The sequence below is a fragment of the Homalodisca vitripennis genome, chromosome X, assembly GCF_021130785.1.
Source record: "Homalodisca vitripennis isolate AUS2020 chromosome X, UT_GWSS_2.1, whole genome shotgun sequence".
Classification (NCBI taxonomy): Eukaryota; Metazoa; Arthropoda; class Insecta; order Hemiptera; family Cicadellidae; genus Homalodisca; species Homalodisca vitripennis.
The window spans coordinates 86,405,858-86,426,435 of NC_060215.1; the positions used below are offsets into that span (position 1 = coordinate 86,405,858).

The following is a 20,578-nucleotide window of genomic DNA, read 5'->3' on the forward strand; positions in this document are numbered from 1 at the left end:
ACAATCTTGCTCAGTCCTCAATGGCTGCTGGAAGCTCATGTGTCTAATAGGTTCTTCCTCAACTGCACTCTTTGGTGGTATCTAATATTCAGATAGATAATTTGGGCTTCAGATCTGTGCAATTGAAATCTCATAGCCAGTACGTATCTAATTTCAATATGATTGAAATATTTTTACAATATCTTCATTCCTTTTCCTCTTTTTAAATGCAGATGGTGTAAAAACATAAATAAGTTAGTTGGTTTTTTAAAGTAATTTTTAGTCCAATTAATTACACAATATTAATTTTGTTTGGTTAAAAATTTGATTATACTTGTGATAATTTCACCATCCACAAAACAATCATTGTGAAGAATAAAATTAATACTTATTTATTTTAATGTAGCAATTTTTAGTGTCACTAATGTAATAAGATAATAATTTAGCTGTTTTTCGTTTCATTAAACTTTTTATCTGTACAAATATTCTATAGAAAATGGTTTATTTTAGAAAATAAAATGATCAACACAATATACATGAGAAACTTATATATATATATATATATATATATGTGGTAGGTTCAAATATGGATTATATTAATATTATAGATACATGTACGAATTTTTAAAACGTGTAGTGGAATTAAAATCAAAATGTGCAGTACTAGTTGTATTAACTAATAACAAAATCCATTTGCCTATTTGTCTTGAGCCTTGAAATGAAAAACATGTGTGGTCAGGCTTCCTAGCAAAGGACTGCAAAGATACTAGAGTGTGCAGTGTTTTAAGTTTACTGGTATGGTCGTGTGATACATTTCAGTACGGTACACTTTGAGTCTTTCACTTAACGTAGATTTTGTTTATTGTTTAGGCTAGGCTAGGGTAAGGTGGGACGTGCTTATACTTCTCTAGTGATAATACTCATCTGTGATAGCACTACACTTTCGATTTTACTTGTAGCCCGCCAGTTTGCACTCAGCTTTACAACCTTTTGTTTTTGTGTATGCTTCACTTTTTTATAGTTTTTTTAAAGTAGGTATTAGAAGCTTTTCTTTCCTTGTATGTTTTCACATTCAGACCAACAGGCACATAGGTTTCACACTGATTTGTTGAATTATTTAAAACAAATATATAAATAAATCACTTTAGTGGTACTTAAAACACAATACTGAATTTTAATAGTTTTCCCGCAGTATTTATTGATTTATATAGTTTTACTTTTCTATATTATGCTTTTTTACCTTAAAAAATATTTGCTCAATCTCAAACATTTAATTTTTTAAGAAGGGCAAAAAAATTATTAAGTTGCATTATTTTTACATGAAAGTAATCAGTGTGCGTCATACATTCTCTTGTAACTAAAAATAAACTACCTCAATACAGGAAACATTTATTTACAGATAGAATGTTCTTGTTCATTATTCCGTACTTATCACTTGGACGTAATCCATAAAATGTTATTCGAACAATCATAAATGATAACGTATACCAGTTATACCTCGTACAGTACTGGTTTTAGTACCAAGTCTGGAGATAACAGTGTACGTACGGGTTCGGCCATATAATTGCTTTGCATGCTATAACTATATAATAGTCTGCAGATGCACAAGTTTTCACGCATTGACAGCTATGCACTGGTGTAGTAGCAATTGGCTTGCCATTTTCTGACATCTAGTGGCAAACCTGTAAACTTAAGACAAAAGTTATTTAATGCCACCAATAATTATAATTTAGAATATATCCCTTTTCCACTGCAAAACCAGTAAGGCATGTTCTTTTAAAATGTTGTGAATGCTGAATTCATTGTTTGGTTTAATAATATAGAAAATTAAATTCTCACTTTTGCAGTTTTGTCAGTTGGGTCCTTAATTTTATTTTATCCATATCACAATCTTTTCCTTGCCATTTTAGTCTGTAATAATAACATTTATTGATTACCATATGTATATGCATATTTTCTTATAAAAATGTTTAAATAAAACTTAATATTTTTATTTTATAAGTACAGAAGTTTCATATACTATAACAAATTAATACTTAACCAGTGCACATTAAGGTGTAATGGATGGGTCTATTTTTTGACATTATCTGTGATATCAGAATTCATAGACTAATACAGTACTCTGTGTTTCAATATTTAAACGTTGGCATTTTAAATAAGCATTTTTGCGGTTTCTAAAGGAGTAGTTTGTTTCATTGTCTGTATTGTAGTATCTCTGATCAAGTACAACATTTTTACACTATTTTTGTGAGTTAGTTACCTGTCAATCAATAAAACATATTACTATTGTTATTAGTGGTATTCGCGGTACTCACCACTGTTTAACATGTAGAATCCATGTTTCTCATCTAAAGTACTCGTGTGCTCTAGTTTATATGTGTTAATTTTCGTTGAAGCGGCTCACAAATAAGCTATTATATTATGCACTTCTACTAACTGTGATTTAGTGGTGCTCCTTTAACCATACTGTTATTACCTGATCTCCATCCTCTATTCAAGGGAATCTATGAACACATACACTGTCAGTGCACGCTATTATCACCATTATCAATGCGATGTGATGTTGCTTGTTGTTCACTACTACTGCCTACGTTCAAGAGTTCTCAGTTTCAATTCTAGGACCTATCATTCTGAGGTGAGTCAAGTCATCTGTCAAGGGTGCATGGGTTCTTGGGTCTTCATGGTGCGATCTCTAATGTGGTGTAAATATTACATCAGATTGTACAGTACTTGTAATACATTTTTTATAGACAGAGTTTTTTATGTATATAATTTATACTATTTTATTCTAGTAGACAGTTATTCAAACTAATGATAGGTTTTTAGATTTCCTACTGAAGAAAAGTCACTAATAATAAAAATATAGGTGCGAGCAGATTGCCTTCACACAAGTGCATAAAGTGGATGCAATCTCTCACATGTTAATATTGTTAGTTTACCTTTTTAAAACCCCCTAATTCTCCAAGTATGGTAGTATAAACTATTTGTAAAGTTTTACCAAGAATATTTGCTCTCAGAGCAGAAGTGAAGGATTAGATAAATAAATTGCAATCAGTGTATGGTTTTCCAAATTGCTTGTATATGTTGTTGTCTTGTCCTTACATAGTACAGGAAGAATTATATTGATAGTCCAAAGGATATAATTTTGTTAGAAATATAAATTTTAAAACCCAGGTTCAAAAAGTGGGATGTCCAAAAATGTTGGTTTGTATGTATATAAATATGTATGTGCATCAGTCATAGTTAAAGATATAGACTAATTTTTGCCAAATTTAGCCTGCATATTTAGTGAATACTGGAATTGATTTTTTCAAAATGAAATCAGGAAACATATGTAGCAAATTTTATTTAATTTTCATTATTTACAGCCCTTGTTATATACAGTATTGTGCAAATGAATGTGAACACACGGAATTAATTGGTAAATATGATTTATTTAGGCCATAGCTACAGTTAGGTACAGTTACATGAGATTGTTACTATTATTAGTATGGAATATGTTCCCCATTTTACTTTTATGACTTCCTGGACTCTTCTTGGCATAGAATCTACAATTTTTTTAAAATTGTTTGTGATTGCTTCATCTCTAAACCACACCTGAATCACTGCTTCCACCAGTTTTGTTTTTGTTGTACAGTCCATTTTTTACAGTCTAGCCTTACATTATGCCCACAAATTCTCAATAGGATTAAGATGAGGCGAATTCCCAGGCCAATCCAGAAGGGTAATATTATTATCCTTCAAGTATTTCTTCATAGTCTTTGATACATGGTACAGAGCTGAGTCTTGTTGAAAAATTGCAGTCCCTTTGGCCTGGACTTTGTGAAGTTCTATAGCTAAGCGTTGCCCCCACAATGCTTTGTACTTTTCAACGTTCATCATACCTTCAATAGGAATAAGAGTACCAGCTCCTGAGTGTGAAAATCAGCTCCAGAACATTTTCTTTGTCGGATGTTTAACTGTTTGGTTAAAATGGATAGCAGAATGTGATTCATTGACTGCCTTTCGAACGAATTTTGATCTCTGGCTCTGCACAAGGGAGTGTGACTCATCAGTAAATAACACTTTTCTCCAATCTTCTGCACTCCAGTGACGTATTTTTTTACCCAATTTAGTCGATTTTTCATCATACCCAATTTTCCATATTTTCCTTTCCGCTGCACTTTAATGGACCCTGTTTCCTTTTTTGTTTAATTATTTTCTTTACAGCTCCCAAGCATACACAACACTCTGCAATATCCATCTGAGTCATTGGTGTATACTCTCTAAGTGTTATGATCCTTTATCTTTTCCTAGGTGTGATATCCATATCAATAAACAGCTAAACCTGATTACACAGTATTAACAAAATCAATGAAAATACAAACTTGCATACATAACCTAAGATATAACAAAATATAATGCTAATGTAACACAAAGCACGTGTTTAGAACAATATGTCAATAAGATTTGGAGGTTATGTTGTTTTCTTGAACAAAACAGCTGACAGAATATGCACAACAGGTGCGCCAACGTATGAAAACTGAAATTTTACCTCTGTTCACATTAATTCGCACGATTCTGTACTTCACAAAATTCTGGATTTAGTTGAACGTTGTGACTACCCCCTCTCTTTATTTTCATTTTCAAAGAACAGCTTTGTTAATTTTACAAAATTTTAACTTAATAAAACCATCATTTTTACATTAAAATTGTCTTATTTTTAAAAATTTGAAAAATAGTTCTAACACTTTTAATTATATTCTTTTCAAGTCTACCTAATTAGATACTTAAGAAACAAATCCCATTACCAGGAAATTATGTTTCAAAATTTGTTTAACCATAATTAAGCATTCTCACAGCTAACAAGGTTGCTGTTAAAGTAGCCTTTATTCCCAATAAAGTTGATGGTGAAGCTGGTTTATTTCTAATAACACCATGAACGTAGCTGACAAGGTAGCATTTTAGACATAGCCAGTAAATTCCAAATGCTGTTATTCTGTTGGCAAGATGAGAATCTCAGTAAATCTGATGTATTACCAAACCTACTGAAAAGATAGGGCTATTGGCAAAGCCCATGTATCCCTAATAATGGTTTGAGCTGACGAGTGAAAGTGCTATTGCCATAATCCAAATGTTGTAAGTTATTGATGGTTTTGTGGATTGTGAGAAAGTTTGTGCTAGTTATTTAGGATAATTTATTTCATTTCATAATATGAGGAGGATTATTCAAACGTTCGTCTCTTTTGATTGTAAAAATGAAATAGTTTTTCAATAACCTACCACGTAAAACCTCCAAGCTTTGTATGTACTACTTTCCTACAACTCATTATTCTCTTCAAACATCATCTGATCCTCAGTGATTTTTTTTTTCAATGCAGCCTTTTTAAATTGAGAAAAGAGAAACCACTGCCTGGCAAATCAGGGTTGTATAAAGAAGTAAAAACAACTACTACTTAAAATTGTCTAGTCATTTTTGTGAACATGGAAAATCATTATCATGCAGAAGAAATGCTATAACCCAAAATCCTGTGGTTCTTCAGAGCTTGTGGAGCGTAATCTCCCAAGTTTTTGTAGCACAAATACCCATAAAATTAAATGAACAAAAAGTACGTACTCATGTTCAATCCCAAAAATCAGTGGTCATCAGTTTTTGTGCTGAAAGTACTTGGCAACACTGCAAATTCTTCTTAGTGAGCTAGTGTATATTTTTGACTGATTCATATATATGTTGAGTGTCCTATTCACATTGCCGAAACTTATGTTTCCTAAAGAGGCAAATTGACTAATGAGACAGTATAATGAAGAAATTCTTGTTCTTCTAATCATAAGTAAAAGAAATTTAAATGCCAGTCCTATTCTTTTCTCTATGTGAGTATAAATCCGATAGCACCCAGCACAAATATAATTTGTGAATAGTAAATATCATCATTTAACTTTTGTACAACACTATGTTTGTTATCTGGGTAAAAGGTCTATAATGTTTTTCTAATTTTGGTATTGATTTTGCTTCAGAATTGTCTGTCACAGAAGATGATCTTCCTTTATTGTTCTAATTTTGAATATTTGTTGGTTCTTCAAAAAACAAAGAGCACCATTTTCTCTCTGCTCTATCATCGACCATGTTCTATCCATATATGAAAAAATCACTGATGGTGTTTGCAATATTTAAATGTTATACCTGTAGAAAACGGATGCAGGTTATAATGAACACGTGTGACAGTGATTATTTTTAAAATTCTGTTATGAACATTAAACAGTTAATATTCTTCGTAATAGGCATGGCCAAACCGGTTTTGACCTGGACTACACAAAGATAAACAGCAATACCCTTATTTCTCTGTGTGTCAAACAGAATCAGATCTTATTTTCTTAATAATCCTCATATACTAAAAATGTTTTACTATGACATTATAAATAGATAATAAGTGCCTTCAAGTATTCTCGATTAAATGTTTGTTAAATGCAAATGAAAAAACTCAGAGTAAAAAAGCTATTCCGAACATTACGCAGCAAACATTACGAAAAATTGAAACTCTTACTGAATGTATTCAAGTTACTAATTTTATCAGAGGAAGAGCAAAACAATACTGGGCACATGGGGCCGTCCATGTACCACTTGTCTTTGGTGTTGCCTTTGCGCTTGTGTGTGTCTTTGTGGTGTCTTAACAGATGTTTATAAATATTTTTTTAATGCAGAGAACTATTAGAAAATAATTAACCATCTTGGAGTTTATCAGCATATTGATAGCAGTTTAATTGTACTAATCTTGGTGCTTGAAGGTTTGTTGTCTTGGCTTTGCATGCTGCCTGTGTCCTCCCACCACTTGTATTAGAACTCAGTTCTGTCAATATAAATGTAATATATACTATAAATAATTATTCATTTATTTATGTTGTATTATATAACTATGTATTTCTGTAAATGTACTATTGCAATAAGAAAAATAAGTATATATATTTTTATACATGTTTCAGTATTAAGTAATACAAAAATGTACAAACCCAGCTAAAATTACAATTTGTATGACTATATCAACAATGCGTTATACATGACTTCAACTGTTTAATTTTTATTTGAATTACATTAATTCTTTGCTTTTAATACATATATTCTGTCTTAAACTAAATTTTACCTTTGTGCAAGTATTTGTTTTTATTTGAACTCAGATTCCCAAATAGACTAATATTAACGACAAATATTTCAAGTACAAACCAACAAAACAGACCATTTATAACATGTCAGTTACTAATATATTATTTGCATGTTTGTATATTATGAAGTTTGGTGCAAATTATGTTGTAAATAATGTCAACTCTTGTATTTAACTCTTACGTTGTTGTAAGTACAAGTTAACATTATACATGTAATATATAGAGGCAAAGTTTTGTTTCTATTTTTGTGCATCTGATGTGTTAAATTAAAGCTTCTTCTGTGTACCTGATAACTATGAAATCCTTATTTATTTTGTAATTTAAGGCATTGGACAGTTGTAACCATGTCCTTAGTTTTTGTCAACATAATTTTATTCATAAAAGTATACTAGTTTTAATCCTGCATTTTGTGGTTATATAAAATGTGGGAACAAAGTGTTCCTCAACTTTATTCATAATTTAATTTACTTTCAACACAGCTTAGTTTTGAAGTAGAAAGTTGATTAAAACTGTAGGAATAGTGATGTTGATAAATAATATTAGATACCATGTTAACATTCACTGGTGCTATTGGTTGTATAGGTAATTTTCATACTAACGCAGTTGTAATAACAGTATAAGGAAACCCCTCTTAATTTTAGTTCACATTATATGAATATAACATAATTATTTCATTTTCAAAATAATATTCTTTGTCTGTCACCAAAATTTGACTACCTAAAGTTTTCAAAAAATGTAATGGCTTTTTCAAATTTCTATGATTTAACATTAGATTAGTTAGGTAACATGATCTGGAAGACCAGTGGTTTCGGCAAGAAATATCTACAACTTGAATCAGAATATGAGTACAGAGAAATCAGAGAAATACATATCAAGGAGAAAAAGAGAATAGGGTTCTACATTTTTTAAACTCATTAATAAAAGCTATAATACTTTGACTCATAGTAAATATGTTTATTGGATTCTTAAAGTGGTAACGTAAAAACTCAATTTACATTACTTCCAAATAAAATAAGAATAGAAGTGTCCATTGACTGATTGTTCCTATGTATGAATATTTATCCATTTATTCAGACCAATTACATATACCACTTTGCAATAAAACACTACAGGGAATGCACTGCTCAGGTGAAAAAATACTAACATCACATACATGTTGCATGTACACGTGTGGATAACATTGGCTTATCAAAATGTGTTGAGATAAATTATACTTAAAAAATTAGCATAAAATGCAAGGAAATAGTTATGTTCCTCAAACATTGTGTATTGCAATTTTATTCTCTGTTTGTACCCACTTTTTATTTTGTAAACTTGTATACATGTATGCAGCAAGAACAAGCATAAAAAGATGTCACGAGGCAGACTTATAGATTTGATCTATTTCAGATAGTCAGCTAGTTTGGATCAGCACTAAACTTTAAAAATGGTATGAACTGTAAAACAAAAATTTAAAACTACAACAGCTATATGAAATCATACCACGGAATCAGAGAGTGGTGTTCAGTACAAGACTGACCTGTGTTGGAAGTTGTGTTTCACTTACAATCACTTTAACACAATGAATCTATTTGTGACATAGTTTAAACATTTCTTCACCTCAGTGAGTTTGCCAAAATACAGTCCACAATCCAGTTCAAACCAGAAAACCTCTTTTTATGATAAAATAACATGCTAACTATTAGTATTTAGTTGCAAATTACCCAAACTTGCTTAATTTAAAATAGGTTGTTGTAGGATGTATTAGTCATTTTTGCTATTGTTATAATGCAAATACTGAAACTTTTGGTTTAGGTTTTAAGTATAAGGGGTATGGTATAGGTAAGCAAAAACCAAATCAGGAATAACAGCATGATATCATAATACAGTTGAGTTATAAATAATTTGTTGGAATCTGTATTTTGCATGCTTTTAAAGTTAAACTTAATTGCATATTTTGTTAATGCTCGTGTGGAAAAAATTAATGTGGAACTTTCACTTGTTTTAACAAAAAAAGTGGTTAATATAGAATCTCTTATTTATTTTGGTATTTTCACTCTCTCTTCACATGACTTTTTTGTGTTACAAACACAGCTTAAGAAAAATTGTATGTGATTAAACCAAATTGTTAGTTATTATTTTGTGATACAAAAATATTGTTATCTATTAATATTTTTGTTGGTCAGATTTTAAATGTGTACCTTCTTAAATATAACAAACATACAAGTAAAAAGTTGAAAATTCCATATTAATAGTTTGTGTTGTTTTAAAAGTTTGTGTTGTGACTCTCAATTTTAGGCACAAGAATATTTTTAACAATATTTTATGTTTTTTTTTTCAAATTCTGATATCGAATAGACAGGAAACTCGAGTTTTTTTTATCCAGTCTATGAGTAAGTATAAAAATATTAGATTGAAACGTTTTGATACCTTTGCTTTCAGACCCCGGAGAGAGAATCCAACAAATTCTGTGACTCAACAATTTTACAATAATTTTATCATCATATACCAAAATTTCTCACCTCTTTTTATCTTGTCTATGTTACTTTTGTAAATACAATTGTGTATACAGTTGCCATGAAAATATACAAGGAACCAAGATTGAATGTGTTTTATTTGAGTAAACTTCTCCTTCTCCATCCTTGTTTTTGAAATAATGAAATCATTCTTCTTGTACATTACTCATTTGAATGAACTACTATGATAATTTTACATTTTATATCTAAAACTTCATTTTTTTTATTATGAGATAATTTGAATAAGGTTTGTTACTGTCTCATATTCTGATGTTTTTTTGGTTGTTGATGTGTCCGCATGTTTATATATTTTATATGTTCTTGCGTTTGGAGTGTCGATGTATATTGAGTGCTATGTACATGTGAATTAATTATGCCATGAAGTTGTGTTGCTTCTTGTACGCAATACAAATTATATTTACAGGGAACTGTGCAATATTGATGTTGTCAATAAACTCACAAACTCAGACAAATACATTTCATCACACATCACACATTCCCTTTAATTTTACTATAAAAATTTTTTGATAATGTTTATTAAGATAATAGAATATCATTGATTCGGACCTTTACGGCATAATAGTTGTTTATGTTTAATATGTAAAATAGCTCAAATAAGTTTACATATAAAATAAAAATGATTCATTATAATAAACCACAATTAGGAGTAATACAACTATATCTTTGATCAAACAGCAATATCCAGCTCTTGTAGCTAACAAAGAATTTCCTCAGCAATTAATTAAGATTGATTGAACCTCTTGAAAAAGATTGCAGGTGTCACTCATGATGTGGCTGATTGTTTAGCTGATAATTAATTGCTGTGCTGATCTGTCTGTCCTCTTTTAACTTCCTGTAAATTAACCACTAAACACCAGTTAGTCCAGCCAATGACCATTTTCCTGTGTATATATCCCCATACAACACTGATTTTTATAAAAATTTGGATTTAGGTTCTATTTGTCCTCTATTTCAAAGTCTACCCTGTACCGGGGGTTGCTTTTTCCCTGGGGGAGGATGCCACCCCTTCTCGGGGGATGAGCAATTTTTCATTGAAAATAATTGCAAAAATCGATAAATTCACAAATTCTAAGCAACTTTTGTTTTATGAAGTTTTTTTCTGAAAGCTAATACTTTTAGACTTATTCACGAGTGAAAAATATTTTCAGACAGTTTTTCAAGAATAACTGGAAAAATATGCATTTAATCCAAAATCTGTAGAGAGCAAATTTATAGCTTATAAAAAAACAAAACAATCGTCTGTTTATGATATATGCAGACCCAATACAAAACGCAATTATTGCTTGTTGAAAGTTGATTGGTATTTTCAAATTCTAAAGTGGAAAGTATTACGTACAGGAACCAAAAACCAATGCATTTTCCGGTGAAAACTCATAGAACCTTCTGTAAAGTCTTTAAAAATTTTATTTTTATTTTTTATAAATGTTTCTAGCATTAAAACTAAGCGAGTCATGTAGACAAAATGTTGATTCCTATATATATATATGTAATTTCTTTGAACAAAATAGTGAAAATCTCACCCTCTCTTCCACCCCATTTGAAAAAACTGTTGTCACTTTATAATACACTTTATTTATGTTCTTATAGTATGTTCTGAATGTTTGACCAGTTTAAAGTACTTATTTTTTTTTTAAGAATTGAGCTTAAAATGAGAAAATAATTTTTTTAATTCAGTGAAAAATCGCCTTTTCTTCAAAATAAATAACTCAAAAACTATTAATGATACACAAAATTTTGTAGACACAATATTGGAGGTTTTTCTTTTCAGAAATTTTGGTGATTTATTTTTTTAGGGTAAAATTTAAGTAAGATATAGTGCGTTTGCGCAGAGTACTTTTTTTAGCCCTTTTAGCATGAACCTTTTTAAAAATAACATCTGAGAAAAAAAATTGTAATGAACTCTAAAAAACCTGCAAAATGCTTTTTTGAAGAACTTGATTGCTTAAAAACTAAGCGAGTTATGAGGAAAAACCAAAATCATGTTTTAGTAGAAATTAGAACATGTATTTTAGTATATTGATGAATACATATTGGCTATATTTTAGGCTTAGTTGAACTGTCACTTATATACAGGGTGTCCCACGAGTAAGCCGACAAACTTCTCAGGTGGTTTCCTCTCATCAAAATAATGAAAAAGTTCATATAAACATATGTCCGGAAAGATTTCGCCTGATGTTCTGGGAAAGAACGGAAATAAAGCGAAACTGATATTTTTATGGTGCTAAGATAGGTTAAATTTATCGGATTTTATGTTAAATGAACTTAAAAATTGAATAAAATACTAACCAGACCTGTAAGACCACCCATACATGAGATATCAGATAAAATGTGCAAAATCCAGTTTGAAAAACCTGCTTTGTTTGGATTTAAAGAACACTAACTTCATTAAATGAGTAATAAACATGTAAACTTGTTGATTAAAAGTTGTAGATAATTTAATTCTAAAGAGAATTATGTAGAATAGGCCAACAATTAAGAAGAACAATGATTTGTCAGGGGTCAAACTATTTAATATATCAGAAATTGTCTATGACGTTAATTTAACATTTTTACAGATGATTGCATGCTCGAAAGTAGCATCTTATACATTTTTTCAAATGGGGTAGTTTTCAACCCTAATAAATAAAAATCAACCCCCGGTGCAGGGTAAAATTTAAAGTGAAGGGTAAATAGAAACAGGCTAAATCCAAACTGTTATGCAAATCAATACTGTTTAATCAGTTAAACACCTGCTTAATAACAAGTTTATTATTATTATTTAATTATTTCTGTCATAAGGGGTGGCTGTTGAGGGTCAAAACTGATTAATGAATCATCAGTTATATTTAAAACTGTCAATTGATGTTCATTTAACTGATATAAATATGATTTCAATTGATTACATGCTCCTATCTATATTTTTTAAACCTTTTTCGAATAGGGGTAGGTTTTTACCCCTAAAAGAAAGCATCTATCGGCACAGGGTAGATTTTGAAATAGATGGTAAGTAGAACCTAAATCCAAATTTTCATACATATCTGTAATGTATGGGATAAATACACAGTTTACACTTTTTTTACTGTCATTGACTGGATTAAATAGGGAAATTGGTGCTCGTATTTCTCTACAAGTTAAATATATTCTCTTCCCAGAGGTTTATTATGAGTCAGACAAGATATTTCACTCACTATTTTAATCTCAGATTGTCACTGACCATTAGAGAAAACGACAAATTATATTTCTTTTTAATCTCATTGGCTAATGCTGATATAACTATTATTTAGATACCTGACAGGATTCTCCCCTTCATTATAAATTTGATGAACTAAAAATATGTGACCTTTTTGACCTCTAAAATTTCCTTCTTGGGGGAAATTCCTCTGGTAATTTTTACTTAGGTTTATGTCGTGTGCTTTTACAACTCACATTTGCTCTTTGCTGCTGGACTATACCTATAATTAATAATAGTTCATTCAAGTTGATTTTATGAAATTATGCTATTTATTGTTACAGCAATTTACAACATAAAATCTTGAACTGATGAAAAAAAACTACTTTTAACATCCTGGATAGCTTTTTACCGGAACATAGGAAATTTAACAAACATTAAGAATGAGTCACCAATTCGGTATGGACAATGATTTTGTTACAGGGCTTTACCAGAAGTCAATGTATTAATCTTTAAAAACCTGTTGATTTAAATTTGTATGGTAGTTTACTATTACTCTCCAAATAATTATTCTTGACTAATGTTGAGCTTCAATTTAAGACGATGTATTATACTATAAAAAACCTACCTTAAGTTTTTGTCACAGGAACAGTGCAAAAGAAAATAACATACGTGGTAGAGTCAGAAATTAACTGGAATTGGTTGATTACGTATTGAAAATGATTTTCCTTCAAATTATGCTCTTCCAACGTAAAAATCTGCTGGTGGCAAGTGAGGAGAGTAGGGAAGGTATTTCAGAATCGCATTGTGTGTGGCAAGATACTGTCTCACTAGCAAGGTACAATGTGATATGGAACATTATCATGCAACAAAAGCTAATCCTTTGTTGCCCACTTTTTCTGGTTGTTTTCTTTTGATATCACCTTTTATAAATTTAGGTTCTCCACGTAGAGTTATTTAATAACAATTTGGCCTTCAGAAATAAATAAACTTCTAGTGAATCATGCCTTCAAAATAATGGAAAAACATCCTTTGTATCCGTTTTCCCTGAGGTTCAGTTTTTTCATTCCATTCAGATGACTGACATTTTTGTTAGAGTTATACTGAAAACACCCATGTTTCATCATCTGTTATCTAACATTTATCATGGTTATGGTAAAAACATTATTATTTTGATTATTTCGCTTTGCAGAATCATCATGGCTGAAGAGTCGTGGAGTTGGTACCAGTAGTGAAGGTACCTCCCTAAGCGTATTTGAGATATAAGAAAACTCCTTCTCCCTTAATCTTGTATCTCCGAAGTAACAGATTATTTGTTGATTGATGGGTCATGGGGATCTGACAAACAACCATTTATTAGTCATGATTTTTTTTAACACTTATACTATTGTAAAACTGATATTCTGGCTTTCAGTTTACATATACTGATATTTACTAATGGACACAATTGAAGTGTGAAAATAATGCAATATACATTTAGAATAAATGTAAAAAGAGTTTGATAGCAGTTTCCAATATTTATTATCTTCAACATACTTTTGTTGTATGAAATTGCAGTTAGTGGCAATGGCTAGATTAACTTCTACCCTTTCATTTAGTTTGTTGTTTCTGTCGTTTTCATTAAATAATAATTAAATTGCTGAGTGTTGTATTTTTACGTGAAAATCTAATGGTTTGTCAACTTTTAGGCTATTGACCATATTAACTGTGTTTTATCAATTTGTTTCCAATATCAATTTGAAATATATGCTGATAGTATGCCATTTTGTTCATGTTACGTATTAAACTGGTTGTCGGTGAGCTGAATTAAATATTATTATTTTATACAGTTACTCATCTATATAGGCATAGTTTATTTTTGTTCTGGAAACAATTTAATGATGTCCTAAGAACAAATAACTAGACTATTTCATTTCATTATTTACTCCAAAATAAAGGAATTTGGGTCCAACATTTTTCTTGCATGTTGTTTTTGGAAACCAAGAAAAATAAGTAACTTTCTGTATTTTATTTAATAATTATATGTCTTTAAATTAAAATATATATTAAGTATTTTTTGTGTTTTCTAGTTTGACTAAAACAATTTGTATTAAACAATCAGTTTTTTACATTCTTGACATTTTTTATAAAATTGTCTATGTTTTCGTGGTAGATATGATATTTCTTATAAATTATTGGTTATAAAAACATCACCTACCACTCTCATAGTAAACAATATTGTTATAATAACATTAATAATCATAATATTTTTTATTGAAATACATAAACATCTAAATTTTTGTTTTGTTTTTGCAAATCTCTCAAGTTTATAAGGAAAAAATGCAACAGGATCAAATTTCATACTTTACTTTAGTTATGCATATTTTGCAGTTTCTTTTCAAAACTGCTTTAAAATCTTCAAAAAATCCTTTTATTAACACTCAATGAAATTGTTTTCACTTTGCTTATCTCAGATTTTTTACAGTTCCTAAAATAAAATAATAATTTAAAATATTGAAAAAATATTATTTTATGCTTATGAAGGAATCAGAGTTAATGTTATGGGTTGAGCCCGTTGATGACTGTCACCAGGTTAAGGGAAGTTAGAAGTTTGTCATGACATATAAGGTTTTCGTGCTGAATGGTGGGTACCTGGTGGAATGGGTAGGGTGATGGCAGAGGTTGCAGTCTGGTCAGGATAGTTTTGCAGTCCCCTTGTGCTTGTAATGACAATCAAGGTGAACTGCATTTATTAGCCGGGAGTATGCAGGGGTCAGATTGAAGATAAGACCGGAGTGAGTTTGGGTGAAAATTATAGTATGAAATGCCAGATATATTGGTTGATGATAATGAAGGGAATGTAACAATCGGGTCTGTAGGATATAGCAAAGTCATTACAATGAGTAGTGTTGTTCCACTGGATGATAGAGAAGCTAGAGAGTGAGAGGCAGTTGTTAGATGAGATTTTAATCTCCTTCAGGGTAAAAATATTTATCTGCCACTCCTTGAAGAGCTTAATAAGAGACATATCACTGAGCCTGGAAGAAATGAGTTATAGTATGGGAAATGTGTTGTGAGGACCAAGTAGACTAAGTTGTCAGATTCTCTTGGTGTGTAAAAAGTTGTATCTGGCTCCAAAAGCATGAAATATCATCCTCATGCCAAGCACATATGAATAGAAAGACTACCAGGAGTGATGAATAGGGTGGGAGATCTGTCAGATCCTGTAATGAGTAGAGGTCATGATCCTGTGGTTATGAGGGGCACCATTTATTTGACTAAAGTCAAATGCTACATGGCCATAGTTATGGTATTTGCTATAGGTACAGACGATGGAGTGATGTGGTGGCTTAACACAGTAGGCCTATCCATGGCCCCTTTCGTGGATAGCAGCACAGCAGGTCTGCTCTGGTAATAACCTGACTAGACTAGTGAGGTGTTTCCTCTTGACAAGGATCCTTAAGGGTTCGCATTAACTTTCTGTTACACTTACAGTTCAGGGTTACAGCAACTATCATAAATGTATCCTTGACAATGTTCTCAGAAAAATTCAAGGAGGTGGGATCAATAGAGATCAATTGCTTAGTCATTATCCCACATGGCAAAGATTAGAAGCAAGAATTATGTTGGCAATTTACTACTCCATACTTTAGAATAAAGAATGCTCACTTCAGAAAAAATATAAAATAATCAATGATAGTAATAAAAAATAACATTCACACTATGTGTAACTTTGTGTAAATTTGAAATAATTTTGTTTAATGTATTTGTGTTATTTTGAAGTTATTTACATTATCTTTAGTTTAAACATAATCTTTTTCTAATTTTAGCACCTCCCTTGGTTTGAGATTTCCCTCATCCTCTGGGCATTTGTAAAATCTAACCCCTCCCTCCACAGCTCTTGCCCTAAGGAAAGAGGTATTTGTAAGAATATTGTTGAATACATGTAATCCCAATATCTGGTTATTGATTGACTGTTTGTAATTTAACTACTACCTGACAGGACGATGACAGGGTTATTGCTTGGTCACATTGTTTATCATTTACCTTCTGCCAGACATGGGAGTGAAAGGGTTATGAGTGATCCTTTTTTGCCTTTGAATGCATAATAAATTCTAGAATTATGCTATAACCATTTCCATAAATTTGCTATGCCACCATCCCCAGTTGACATAGCTCAGGCAGCTACATTTAAGCCTTTCAAGGAAAATGGTTTAGATTCACTGTAATATTTTTTAGTTATTTAGTGTGTATTATAGTTATTGATTGTGTTATGGTTATGATAAAGCTTTGATTTGTTTAGCCATGACAGAGGATTCAGGCTGTGTAGCAAGAGATTGTTGTGAGGATATCTCTAGTGAACATATATATTTTTCAAAAATGTTTGGTAGATTCAGACCTTTAGAAATAGCATAAACAAAAACTTATGTTGTGGATCCTTCATGTTGGTCGTAGAGTTATAGGAAATGTCTCTTTAAAAAAATGTAACACATCCAAATGCCTTTCAGATTTTCAAAGTATTAAAAAAATATGCACTCAAAAGAAAAACCAAAAATTATTTGAATTCATATTATTTTTATTTTCAAATGAGATATTTTCCTTAATTCTGAAAGCAGCAATATGGGCTTAAAAGTATTAGAGGTTTAACATTACTCTTAAGTTATAAAATTCAGGGGTGTTTCATTAAAACTGGCTTTTAACTACTGTGATTGTTGAACAGGACAGAATGTGGTTAAATAATCTAATCTGCATTATTGATACACAAGATATATTCAAAATTATAAAAACAGTTTAGTTTAATAAATTCCATTACATTTAATACAGATTTTAAATTAGGTGAAATTCTATAAATACTTCAAGTTATATTACAATTATTCATAAAGCTTGAAAATACAAAATTTAATCAACTATTTTAATGCTTTAGTTATTAGAAATTTCTATTTCTTATTTAATCCCAATATTACCAAAACAGCTCAAAACCTAATAATAAAGCTAGTGATCATTTTCAAAGTTAGTCTTTCACTAACATGTTCTTAATAATAGCAGAACAACCAAAGTAACGAAGTCAGCAATCCAATTTGGTATGAGACAATTAGAACTGAAAATAGAATCCTCATTTTCTCAATTTCTTGTTAAAATTCCTGGAATAACAAGATCTGTTGACATAAAAACTGATAAACACCAGAGCTAAATCCTAAGCTATCAGAGATGTGCGATTATAAGAGTTAAGTAAAGAAAGGTTACAACAAATATTACTGCCAGTTCCACTTTCTACAGTCAACAAATGTAACTTTTCTACACACAGAATACAAAACTCTATTTTTATTATTCAGTAGTAAGAATCGTTAAAAAAAATCATGAATACTTGTATCAACCGTCTTTCAATAAGAGTCTGCACAATAAAAGGGAGACAAAATTTAGAAATAAGGAGAAGACAGTATTTAATCTCCAGTACTTTGCCAGTTGCCCTGTGTTAGTGATAGAACTCAGTGTGGAGCAAGGAGCGGTGCAGGTTGGGGAGGGGGTTGTAATGGTGTTGTACACTGGAGCAGTTTGGCACTGATGAGGGATGGCATAATTCTGTTGTGATCTGCAAAAGAGGTGAAAATATTTGGGTTATTAAGGACCCAACAGATCCTTCTTAAAATTGTATCATTGTCTGTCTGTGCAAGAACTCTTGATAGAATGTCCTAGAGATTTCCTAGAAACTTGGTATATCAGGTTCTTCTTGGCTAAAGGATAAACTATTGATTTTTATGTTCTGTCAGTCCTCCACTGTATTGATTTATTAGTAATAAGATAATGAGTGTAGTCCCTGCAGTCAATGGTTTGCTAACCTCCAAATTGGTAGAAAATAATGATATTATTTAAGTTTGTGTGATCACTTGGTGCAAAATTAGTTTCATAGCGTATAGTTCTTGATAAATTTGAAACTTTTTGGCTACATAAGAGAATTGCAGCAAAGGTTCTTTTAAGCAATTTAATTAAACAATCAACAGAGCTCAGAAACTGAGAATTATAAAGTAGTTTGTCCATCTGTCCCATTTTTTAAATTTGATATTAAAAAATATAGGATAAAAAACAATGCGGAGGCAAATAGTCACTGATAGTGGTATGCGGTAAAAACATACATTTACAGTACGAGACCCATTAATACTAACTTGAACTTTAATAGTGTGATTTCTGTGTAACGTTGAAGGTAATATTGTACAAATTAGACAACAGCTAATTCTTATCGATCATTATTGAGCAAGATCCTGTATTTTGACTTGATAGTGCCTCACTGATGAGCTGAAACTGGATATATAAACACTGCTGATGGAAAGCTGTATAGTTTACTTGCATGAGTTGTCAATCCTACTAAAATAATCATTTTCAAATGGGTTGTGTACTTGCAATTATATCTCACAAAATTCTTTAAGTGAGATGTTGCCAAACTGTCTACTTTTGTTGATGTTTGTTTGTAAGATTCATGTGATTAATCTTAAAAATTTATTATAATTTTATCACTCCAAGTGTAAATTTTGTTTATTCAGAACCTATCTATTAATTTTACCTTGACCTCCACAGCGCACTTATTGGCATACCTCCGACATGCCTTGGCTATATTTTATCTACTGTTATATTTTGTGTTATATAATATGTTTTCATAGCGTCTCATTGTACCAAACTATACATAAACCATAATATTTACTTTGAAATTGAATTATTTTGATTTTATATAGGCAATTAACTGTCTATTTCTGCCTTTATTTTGCAGCTTCATTTAATTATTTTTTGTAAATTGTTCAAAATGTTTCTTCCGTTATAAATCATTATGTAAAACTGTTAATCTCCCAGAATTGTTTGATCTCCGAATTACTAACAGGGGCTTAGTTATTGTAGTCTACTTGAAAGTTCTCTGGCATAAAAATTTATATTTTCAGCATATATTTTGTTATTTTTGAGTTATAATATATTTTTGAAGAAGTTCTGCTAGAGTAAAGGTAAAAATATGCTACAGATAGAAATGTCTTTCCAATAAACAGGCAGATTTAGGTTGAAATTGAATTATTTTGGTTTTACATAGGCAATTAACTGTCTATTTCTGCCTTTATTTTGCAGCTTCATTTAATTATTTTTTGTAAATTGTTCAAAATGTTTCTTCCGTTATAAATCATTATGTAAAACTGTTAATCTCCCAGACTTGTTTGATCTCCGAATTACTAACAGGGGCTAAGTTATTGTAGTCTACTTGAAGGTTCTCTGGCATAACAATTTATATTTTCAGCATATATTTTGTTATTTTTGATTTATAATATATTTTTGAAGAAGTTCTGCCAGAGTAAAGGTAAAAATATGCTACAGATAGAAGTGTCTTTCCAATAAACAGGTAGATTTAGGTATCGACAAAGATTAGCACACAGATTAATTCTGTTGACCTAAATAGATCATCCATGAAAACATTTATCTATTCATTTACTTTTACATCAAATTTAGATTTCTTCACACCTTTAAATAATAATTAGAATTATATATCTAACAGGTGGCATAAAACCCTTGTGCCCAAAACTCTTTGAAATTAATTGGTTCGAAAAACCAAAACTAAAATGTTTATTCTTTACCTAGTTTATACTTTACTTTATACTTTTTATATTTATTTATATATTTCCTGCTGTGTTGTATTTTGCATCATATTTCTTAATTACTATCTCACGGTAATAAAATGTATGGGAAGTAATCTTAATTTTTACATTGAAATTCACTTTATCTGTTGTATTTTGGTTAATAAAATTGTAGTAGCACATGCTGCATTACTGTATTTTGGAGAAAATAATTGCAT

At 30.5% G+C, this 20,578-nt stretch overlaps 1 protein-coding gene across 6 annotated transcripts in view; it reads left to right on the forward strand.

Annotated features, from left to right (window-relative positions):
* LOC124369308 (trehalase) overlaps nucleotides 1-20,578 on the forward strand; it is a 112,755-nt gene that overhangs the window by 77,588 nt on the left and 14,589 nt on the right. For 3 of the 6 annotated variants that reach the window (XM_046827246.1, XM_046827252.1, XM_046827247.1), the window contains 2 exons: nucleotides 2,479-2,614; nucleotides 9,535-9,693. The exons of 1 other annotated variant lie outside the window; for it this stretch is intronic. In XM_046827246.1, the coding sequence (XP_046683202.1) occupies nucleotides 2,479-2,614; nucleotides 9,535-9,585 (187 nt within the window). In that variant the 3' untranslated portion in view covers nucleotides 9,586-9,693. Of the gene's footprint in view, nucleotides 1-2,478; nucleotides 2,615-9,534; nucleotides 9,694-20,578 lie in introns of those variants that run through there. 2 more of the 6 variants (XM_046827248.1, XM_046827249.1) reach the window with 2 other exon arrangements.